The sequence below is a fragment of the Nesoenas mayeri genome (assembly GCF_963082525.1).
Source record: "Nesoenas mayeri genome assembly, chromosome: 1".
NCBI lineage: Eukaryota > Metazoa > Chordata > Aves > Columbiformes > Columbidae > Nesoenas > Nesoenas mayeri.
In genome coordinates this window covers 80,607,935-80,618,393 of record NC_137541.1, presented here as the reverse complement: position 1 = coordinate 80,618,393, position 10,459 = coordinate 80,607,935, and the positions used below count along the sequence as shown (strand labels likewise).

Sequence of the window (10,459 nt, the reverse complement as noted above, 5' to 3'; positions counted from 1 at the left end):
GCTGTACAAAAACATATGGAGATACAACACCTGCTTTGAAGTAAGTTATGAGCTGCAGGAATGCTGCTTTTTTTTTTTCTTCTTGTCTTTTTTTTTAATAAATCCATTCCCTGGGATGGGTCCATGCTCCTGGGACTTTTCTTGACATCCTGAAAATACTATTTGCTGTGTTTGTAGCGAGAACAACCAATGTTGAATCCAACTTCTACTGTCATGTAAAACCAGTTTTGATACTACAATCCTTGCTCAAGCAAGTTTTGCTTTGTTTAATGATTAATAAGAAAAGTCACAAAGGTCTGCACACACAGGTATGTAACACAACATGAAACATGGAAGTAACATCAATGAATGCTGAATCTATGTACCTAAGACCAGTTGTTCCATAATGATGTGGCTTTAAAAATTTTATCCCTTTCTGACTTCGTACACATCTTTAGGATTATTTCTGAAATGTTTACTGGGCACCTGAGTGCATTTATCTCTATCTTCTTCAGTCTTGTTTATCATTAACTGCTTAGGCACAAGCATTGCTCTGGTTACGAGGCGGAATGCTGTGGGAATAGTGTAATTTTCTCTGAAGAAACAGCGTGAAGCTCAGATACCAGGTTTCCTCCCTTCATTACATCTTAGGGGTATGAGAAGTCCATAACCAGAGCTGAAATTCCTTTATTTTGTCATACTTTGCAAAGCAACATGATGCATGATTGGAACAGAGCTAATGGCTTGGCAATGCAACCACTTTTAGATTAATTTTTTTTCTTTGGTGAAAGTTCAGATCCACCAAAACAATGTCAGGGCCCAAAGTACTGAGACTTTAGTTGGTTTACATAGTGTTTCAGTTAAGCTTTGAGCCCGCTTGGGAGTTTGTGCGTGCCATGTCTCTCATGAAGCCTAGTTGGGTCACCACCTCTGGTTCCCCTGTGTCTCAAAGTCCAAGGGTGTTCAGACAGTAAGGCTTTTTCGTGTTTTTCTTTCCCCTGCTTTTCCTCTCAGGCAGCGCTTGCTGGGGTCAGGGCACGAGCCCCACCTGCCCCAGGTGGGCCACTGCGGACGAACCGCGGGCCTGCGCTCCACAACACCCGCCTTAGCATACGTAGCCGGCCGCGGGGCACACCTACTCGACGGAAGCGGGCAGCGGCCTCCAGCCCCCGCGGCGAGCCGGGCCGGGACCCGCCTCCGCGCCCAAAGGGGCGAGGCGAGGCGAGGCGAGGCGGGGCCAGGCCGGGCCGGGCCGGGCCAGGCGGAGGCGTGGGGGCCGGGCCAGGCCAGGCCAGGCCAGGCGGAGGCGCGGGGGCCGGGCCAGGCCAGGCCAGGCGGAGGCGCGGGGGCCGGGCCAGGCCAGGCCAGGCGGAGGCGCGGGGGCCGGGCCAGAGCAGCCGGGTTCGTCGCGGTGTGCGCTCGCCGAGGGGAGGCGGGTGAGCTGCGTGGGCGCTGCGCGATGGCGGCTCCGGGCGGGAGCGGAATATCCGCCTGTTCCCCCCTCCCTCGCCGCCTTCCCGGCGGGAAGTCATGGCGGGGTGCGGGAAGGGGTTTTACATCGGGCCGCTGCAGCCTGTCGCACCGCGCCGGCTGCGTGTGGCGGGGCTGGTGCGGGGGCTGCCCGGTGCCCGTCGGCGGGGGCAGCGCCCTGGTGCTCCCCGCGGGGTCGAGGCTTTCCTGTCGTGTGTGTCCTCCCGCTCCCCCGGGGAGAACGAAGCGCGGCCATGGTGCACGCAGGACGGGCGGCGCTGATAAGCCCCGGGACCGGGGGAAGGGATGGGGAGCTTGCGGCTGCGCTGTGCTGGGGGAGCCGCTTGTTTCGAAACGGAGTTTGCAGCGGGGCGGGGGGCTCCGGCGGGCCCCGGTGCGCCGGGAGCGGCAGTGGCAGTTCGAGTGTGCTTTGGACGCGCTTTGAAAAGTCGCGTTTTAACAAACAGCCAGCGGTAACGTTGCTAATTGCAGCTGCAGAGTCAGCCGGGGTGGGGACACGGTCACGCGTGGCCCGCCGCTGTAAGGAACAATTTAACGAAGGAATGTTGTTTTTACAAAACTGGGGACCTGGTGCCTGACCCCAGCAGGGGCGAAGGACCAAGAGACATCGGACTATGAATCTTTAATGTAAAACGAAGTCTCTTTGTACTAATCTCGGAATACAAACTGATTCCTGCATTTACAAGTTAATCTGGGGGAAGGGTAGCCAAAGAACCAGGAACCCATATTTTAAATAGATCGATAAGGGAAAGGGTACTGCTCGGATTAGATGAACGAAATATGTAAACTGAGGCAGGCATCAGTGGGGCTTGAGGTGTCTACACCCATCCACTTTTAAGGCCCTTTCCATGGGATCTGGACTCGTGGACTTAACCAGGCGTGAGTTTTGCATTTGCACCACAGAGAAATGCAATATTGCCTTTGTGGTTTTAATAAGCCCCTTTAAACCCTGTGCTGATGTAGTATGCGGGGTTTATTTTTGCATTTCTGCAGGTGTTAAAACTATGAATTCTTTGGTGTACTTTTTGTAGTGAAAGCAAGGCCTGGGCTTCATGGGAGTTTGGAGAGGCCAACCCTACAAGTAGGGGAAACTGTTAAATGCAGTGTAGTTCTAGTGGGACGAATGTATACATGTTGGTGGACAGTTTCTCATGACTTGTCATAGTTTCTGGATGTATTTGTAGCACAGCTTTAAAATACAGGAAGAAAAAACACTCTGGAGCCACAGATTCACTCCTTTTGTGGTGTGAAACCATGCAGGTTCTGTAGAAACTGCTGAGAAAAATCCTTGCTGGATAGCTGATTGTCTTGAGAAGTGCTGTACCGTGAACTGAAGGAGAAGAAAGTTACACTGAATTTCTTGTAATCCCCAGGCCCAGTGCTTGGCCTGGTGACTCATCACCACAGCCACACAGGTCCAGACAAGGCTGGATTTCTTTCACTGAGCAAACAGCTGCTCACCTCCATCCTGCTCGCCTCCCTACCAAGGTTGTGCCTTCAGAGCAGTTGTTTCTACTGCTTTTGGCTTGTCCAGTTTCCCTTCTTTGGCTATAGCTGGTGGTGACTTGGTGCTGAAAGTGAGAGGAGATATTGTTAAAGCTGTAATCAAGTTAATATTATTAACTTTTTTATTACTATAGTTAAAATTATACTGTAGGAAATAATGAAGTTAACTATAACAAAAAGTGCGTTTATTTTGGTCTTGAGTGAAGCTAAGACTTACTAGTTTTACAGATACCTACTCACTTAAGTGCATGGTTGAAGCTCTTGGTAATGCAAAAGCCTTGCTCCATGCAGAGCAAAAATTAAATGTGCAAGGGGCCATGCTTCATGTTATATGTGCAATTCAGTCCTCATCACATTCTTAACTTCATGGTGTTGATAAAGGTACCACCTCCATAGGATGGTGGGTTTGGTATGGTCTCATTGGAAAGAGAGTTCATTAGCTTAAACCTCCCATGATAAAAGCATAAATAGTTCTCTGCTTTTTGTCATTACAACTTAATCTTTGCCCGTGAATCATGCTAAAAGCAATTTTTAAGAACAAGGTCTCAAAGGAGAAAAATGCATGTTTAACTCATTTTGATCGCAAGTTATTGCTAGGTGGGAAGATACTGGGTAGTTGAAAGCTGAAGTGCAATTATAATTGTGTCATTTTATCAGAAAAAAAATTAGGCAATACTAATTTTCCTCTTTTAAACACTATTGTATGTATAGTGTGTCATCACATGCTTTCTATCGTGGTAACTGCTTAGGGAAATTCACTAGTTCAAATGAATTGGTCTAAAATTGGTCTAACTACTTGTTTTATTTCAAAAGGGTACTGATTTTTGTGGCTATATCTAGTTCCTGCAATTGCATTCAATATGGTGGTGTTTTGTATTTTGACAGTTTAATAAGCAGATATAATGGAAGCAAAATATTACATGATAATATAATTTCTCATCTTAAAATATTATGCCATTGTGAAAATCAACTGTGGAAAAATCCATTTGTTTGAAAAGAAACTTTTCACAGTGGCAAAATTGTGCTGTCATTGTTGTGATGCTAAAAAAAAAAAGCTATCCTGACAGTCTTCTTGTCAGAACTTTGGGTTGTTATGGAGTTAGCCTAACTTTAATGTTTTTTTAAAGGTCGTCAGTGAGAAGTGGAGAAATGGCTAAATTGACTCAGTTAATTGACAATGAAGTCTTCTGGGCTTATGCCACTTATACAACTATTGTGCTTCTGAAAATGATGCTAATGAGTCCTGTAACGGCATACTTCAGAATCACAAGAAAGGTAAGGAACTGGGAATACTGTGTGGTAGAATAGATTGGAATTTGTATTGAAATACAAAGATATCACAGGTGTTTCTTTTCAGCTTTCAAATACTGGTGCTGTTCTTTTTCTTCCTCCACCCTCGATCCTCTAGTGATATTCTGAGTTTGGCATGCTGGTGCTTTTGTTCATCTCAAATACATATCTTTAACCTAATTATGAGAGATAATTATGAGACTGTATCTTAAAGTTGCATTTGACTTACTCTGCCCTTCTAAAACATTTCTATCATTTTTAAGTAAGAGTGTTTAATAACTGAAATTTCCATGTCTTCTTCAGTATTAGGGAATAGAACTTCATAGCAGAAAGCTGATGTCCAGGGATTTATAAAGCAAATAAAATGTGATATGTATAACCAACTAGTGGGTTCAGAAAAGGGGTTATGATGTGTATTTTTATACATCTGTAACCCTTTCATCCAGTAATTCGAAATGTCTTTATATTCCCTAATTGTTTTAGCTTTTCCATTGCAGGCAGGTCATTATCTAGAAAAAAAAATATATATATATATTTTCTTTCTAGAATGAGAGGCAGACTGAAAATTTATGTGAATTGATGTGTAGGCTAGATAAGTATGTGAAAAATCCACTGAGGTTTACTAAATAATGCATAAGTTGTATCTAGCTTAGGATAGAGTGCTCATGGAAAGCATTGTGTTGTGTTTGCCCTCTTCCTGGTCTTCTCTAGGCATCTGCTCATGGCCACTGTTGTAAACACTTGGTCCTGGGCTAAAAGAGCCCTGAGTTTTCCCCATGTAGCTGTTCTTGTGAGATCTGCTTCTGCAAGACAATGTGTGCTTCAAAGATTTTGTTTCAGTCCTTCCATTGAAATACGGCTTTTCATTCCTGCTGGGTGCAAGATAACCCAGCTGAGGTGTTCTGTTGTTCGTGAGGTCCTCATAGCACAGCATCTGAGCTACTGCTGGTTTCTGATAACTCTCTAGGTCTTTGGCACAGCTGAAGATTGAGTATAGTAGAGCACACAACCTGTCCTTTGTGTTCAAAATAGGACCTAGAGATCTGTGTCATAATGGTACTTGCTTTTGGTGTTGCATAAGCATGTCAGCTGTATTGGTCCTATATGTAGATCCAGTGGCGTCCTATGTTAATGCTCATACTGTGCCATGATCCATATGTATGCAGGTGACAACAGGGCCTTCATTAATTTGGAGTACTTTATTTTCTTAAGATGGACAGTAGCATTACAAACAGACAAATTAGTAAAGAAATTTTTATTTCCTATTCAATGTGAAAAAGTCTTTAAAATGTCTCCAGAATTTTGAGGCCAAGGGTATTTCACAGAAAGGGATCAAGACTGCCTCAGAAAGCAAACATGTAGTAGCTCTCCTAAAATCAAAAGCTTTTCTTGACTTAAGGCTGCGTAGCCTGAACGGTCCACAGAATGCACGTGTTACCATGTATGTCAGCAAAGAGAGATCTACTGCAGCCTGCGCTAACTGAATTAAATATTGTTGTCAAATAGTGTCTTACAGTATTTGGAGGTAATAAGTGGTCATATAAGTGGCAAAATTCGTACCTGAGAGGAAAGGAAGAAACTTATTTGGTCATAAATGAGTATAGGAGTAAGACTCTTGGATGCTATTGCTCTGTGGACTTGTGAAGAAGGAAGGGATCCAAAAGGGCTTTCAGATAATTTGTCAAGAATCATGAAAAAGAGACTTAGGCAGTACAGAGGATAATTCTACCTTCCAGGTCCTTATGTTCCTTCAGCCCACTGGTATTACTCTGGGCTGAGTATCAGTCATCTGCTGTGCTTGTCCATCTTACAGGAAAGCTTTACATGCATAAATCGCATTACCTTTATTTGTCAACACACCAGCTACATACAGGCTAGGCCCAAGGAAACAGTAATGTTAGAAACAATGTATTATTCCACGTGCATTTAATTTCAGTTAAGTTATGTGAGGTTATAGAGGCATTAGTAAAAAGAATGACCTTTATAGCAAGCTGCCATGACCAGAAGAAACATTCTGGCTTCTAATGTCTCATGTGTGTTTATGTTTGAAATAGGCATTTGCCAACCCAGAAGATACAGCATCATTTGGTAAAGGAGAGAGCGCCAAAAAATTTCTGCGGACGGATCCAGATGTTGAACGTGTACGCAGGTAATGCATAGAAATCTTTTAAAATTATTTTAAATAGGAGAATAACACTAAATCAGGAAATTAATTTCACCCAATTCTCTTTAGTAAGCCACTGTGTTTTGTGTTGCTTTATGTAGTAATATAATAAATTAATTTGTCTAAATAAACAAACCATTCCACATTCAAACGGTTGGCATGCATACTAAAAATAAGAAGTCTGTGTCTGATTATAATAGCTACTTCTTGGATAATATCCTATATAAAAGGGGGAAGTGATGAGAAGATTGTAAAATATGACAGTAAATTGATTTAGTATGAAGCAGTGTACATTAAGTGTAAATCAGCTTTCTGTATAATTTGAATACCAGTTGCAATAGTATTTTTTCCTGAAGTGTAAAGGAAATAAGAGGAGTAAAACAGTGTTGAAGTCATGGAACTCCAGGGCTGTAATGAGGGTGTTAATCTGGCAAATCATACTGAGTGGGAGTCAAATCATACTGAGTGGGAGTCAAAACCTCTTTTTGCTGGATTGAATTGTGGTTACTCACTGATGTGTCAATTGTACAGGAAAGTTGACCACCCTTCAGGAAGAATGCTGCTAATAGTACAGCATTTTGCAGCCTATGGTGTATGTGTTTTGTTTTGCAAGATTTGGGGCAGAATGTAAGCCATTTTTCAGTGGGCTACATGTTGCAGCTTATTTAATTTTATTTAGCAGATGACAGTATCTTCTGTTACCAGAATCATAACTTTACAGATGCTTTTTGATACATCTGTGCTAACAAGGAACACTTCAGTGGAATACTGTCCATATCATTATTCCTTATAAATGAAGCTAGCTGTTTATTTACTATATATATTTTTATACCAAAAACTTGAATGTGAATGAACTCTTCTCATTTAAAACACCATTAGGGAAGATAGTGAAAATAAATTATGGCTCTGATTTCAGAACAGTGCATCCTTGCAAAGATAGATGACTGGTGTTATATTTCTGTATGTCTGTTCAGGATTAAAATCTCAGAAAGAAGGATCAAATCTCAGTGGGCTGTAAAGGTGCTGTGAACTTCCCTTTTCTCCTCTTTAGTGGGCCAGGGAGTTGTTACTTGTTTAATTTGCTAGTTATTGTATAAAAATTACTACTTTTTGGTGAGGAGTAATTGTATTCTATTTGTAAATTCTCAGATGACAACCAAGTTGATACTAATTTTACAACCAGATGCCCTTTTAACTCAGATCATTACGTTAGAGAAATGACTACCACGTCACAGAGTCATTTGCGCAGGTTAGATTTTGAAAACACTGTACTATCTAGTCCGTGTTGCTGTTTTGCAGAGCTGTTCTGACATGCCCAGAAGTCACCTTGGTTCTAGCAATTCCATTGGTGCTGCAGCATCCATTTTTTTCTTCCCAACAATGGTTCTTAATGGCAGTTTACTGTATTTTCTTTTGCAAGCTTCATGGCAACAGAGAATGCCACACAGATTTAACATGGCTTCTCTTCTGAATAAGTGGAATTTGTTGTGTTTATGGAGGTATAAAATACGTTACTTTCTTCAGCGTACTTTTTTGGAAAAAAACAGGAGCTGGAGGATATGTTTCCTTGCAATGATAAATGAGTTCAGAAAGCAGCTGCAAAACAGCACAATGTTCCGATTCTAGTTGGCTGTGAAATTTGACATAATTAGTAAGGCTTAGAGGTTGTTTCAATCAGTAAATTTGGCTGAAAGTATAATTTATATAAAGAGGTAAAGGGAGCACGGAAGGATTATGAAGAGGCATGACAGAATACCTCCAAGATCTGAAGTTCAGTCTCAACACATTTTTGGTAAATTATATTATAGTTTCAAAATTTCTAACATTTTTCAGCTATTTTAGTGCTTAATAGCGAAGAAAATGAACCAAAAGTGTAACTGTCACACCTGTTAGATGCTCAAAAATAGCATTCTTCAAGATGATTGAATTTCATTTGATAGAATGGTTCATATATAGGATATTTCATATTTTCTTTGTGGAGGCTACAGACTGAGTTTATGGGATTGAAATATACTATCTGGGTTGTGAAGTCTAGTAGTTGCAGTCACAGTCCAGTTAACTGATGTTCAGTTGAGAGATGCTACAAGAAAATTCCAGCTGTCGTCTTCCCCACTTTTCCTTGCATTCTCATGCACCCAGGTGAACTCATGTACCTCTTGTAAGTCCCTAGTATTATGAAGATCCTGAGGAAAACCTAAATCCATTCGTACAAATAGAGGCCTAGAAATGTGGGGTGTGGCACAAGAGATGTAAGTGATGTCAGGTGAGTATGCCAAAATCATTTCAGTAGCTGCATGAAGTCCCCACTGCTGAGGAAGCCAATGGTTGTATTATGGCCTTAACAGTAGCATTCTTTGAAAACGCTGACAAATATTGAGGCTTGAAGTGGTTTATTCAACAAAATGTAACGCTGTAAACCAATTTTGCTTCTTTCCCCAGGGGCCACCTGAATGACCTTGAAAATATTGTCCCATTTCTTGGCATTGGACTGCTGTATACTCTCTGTGGCCCTGAGCTGTCCACAGCCTTGCTGCATTTCAGGATCTTTGCTGGGTCTAGGATCCTTCACACTTTTGCGTACTTGATCCCTCTTCCCCAGCCCAGCAGAGGTTTGTCTTGGGCAGTTGGGTATGTAGTGACCATCTCGATGGCGTACCAAGTGCTGAAGACGGCATTGTACCTGTAGCAGAGTCATAGCTTCTGTGTACCATTCCATATTCCATGCAAAGTTTCCAGCAGTGTATGATGATGTCTAGAATGAGTTTTCCATGGTGACTGGAATTTGATTTTTAACAGAGGCTTTTCATTCCTGTTCAGAAATATTTCTTTTTAGAGGAAAAAAAATCCTTTTTCCTGTAGTCCCTATTCATGGGCTGCATTGCCAAAATATTAGATTGAATGTTCCCTTTGTGATTTGTCAAGTGCTTACAATTCTAAACGTGCAATGATGCTGTATTGATAGCATGTGTGGTAATTTTCTACAGATGCACTATTTTTGGCTGTAGCTCTGAAGTCTAAATCAATAAAGACAAGAGGAAAAAAAGCATGTTTGTATTTTTGTTTTCATTTTGACTCTTCTCACTGCAGCCAGCAAATAGCATGTCACTGTGTATCACGAAGAGATTCCAATCACACAGTTCTTTGAAGACTGCTTGCCTTAATAATAAGATATAACCAGTAATGCTAGGCTTGTAAAAAAATATTTGATGAAATTGTTTGTATAATCCACTTTGGGTTTAGAGAACCCAAACCGTTGCTGCTCCATTTCAGTTGAATAGATTAAAAAGAAAAAATTATTTGGGCTAAAATCTGTTCAGTGACACTGGTGAAAATTTGAAGTAATTCCTTTTGTTGAAGTTACTCCATGCAAAGGCTCTTTTGACAAGTCTAGTTGTCATTGCTAGGCACATTCGGGAACAGCATTTTTAACTTCTTTTGCATCAAGCTGCTGTATAGAAATTTTATTCTGAAGAGGAATACCTGGAGCCTGTGTTTATTTCTGTAAGTGTTACATTTGGAACAAAACTAGCTTTAAATCCCTTCCGTTTGTTCAGTGGTATCAAAGCCCTGAACATAGACTCACTATGTGCTGAGAAGTAGAAAAGATAAATGGAAACCCTTAGAAATACCTAGGGTGAATCAATGTTTTCCTGTGTTTCTCATGAATTTGTTTTAAACTTACATTTTATTTTCCCTTGCTCCCACAAATACCATCTGTGCATCTGGGTGGGGTATGTGCTCAATCTGGGAAAACTGACTTACCAGCTTCAGTCAAACTCTGACTGCCAGCTCCATGGAAGTGTGTTGGAGTGATCCTTGTCAAACGACTCTGAGTTAAAATTAATTTTCACCTTTTAAAATATGCACGTGTGGATCTTGGACTGAGATTATCAGACTCTGTTACAAAATCATTAATCAAGGTAATCTATAACTGATGAAAGGACCAGCTGCTATCACCAGGTGTGCTCCTTTTGACCTGGTCAAAGTACAGAAAAGGCTGGTCCATGGTAGACATAAAAAGAGGTCAAA

General features: G+C 41.6%; 1 protein-coding gene across 2 annotated transcripts; it reads left to right on the top strand.

Annotated features, from left to right (window-relative positions):
* Positions 1–1,242: 1,242 nt before the first annotated feature.
* On the top strand, positions 1,243–9,457 carry MGST1 (microsomal glutathione S-transferase 1). Of its 2 annotated transcripts, none has more exons than XM_080357672.1 (4): positions 1,243–1,380; positions 4,104–4,251; positions 6,321–6,415; positions 8,870–9,457. In XM_080357672.1, exons 2-4 carry the CDS (start codon positions 4,126–4,128, stop codon positions 9,114–9,116), a joined length of 468 nt encoding a protein of 155 aa, XP_080213798.1. In that variant the 5' UTR covers positions 1,243–1,380; positions 4,104–4,125; the 3' UTR covers positions 9,117–9,457. The 2 variants fall into 2 exon arrangements, with proteins under 2 accessions (XP_080213798.1, XP_080213797.1); XM_080357671.1 differs by having other exon boundaries at positions 1,244–1,415.
* Positions 9,458–10,459: the final 1,002 nt, after the last annotated feature.

Excerpts from the sequence above, each read along its gene's own strand:
- MGST1 (XM_080357672.1), top strand. The coding sequence starts at position 4,126 with ATGGCTAAATTGACTCAGTTAATTGACAATGAAGTCTTCTGGGCTTAT. Across the intron at positions 4,252-6,320 it reads ACTTCAGAATCACAAGAAAG|GCATTTGCCAACCCAGAAGA; the intron begins GTAAGGAACTGG and ends TGTTTGAAATAG. Across the intron at positions 6,416-8,869 it reads GATGTTGAACGTGTACGCAG|GGGCCACCTGAATGACCTTG; the intron begins GTAATGCATAGA and ends TTCTTTCCCCAG.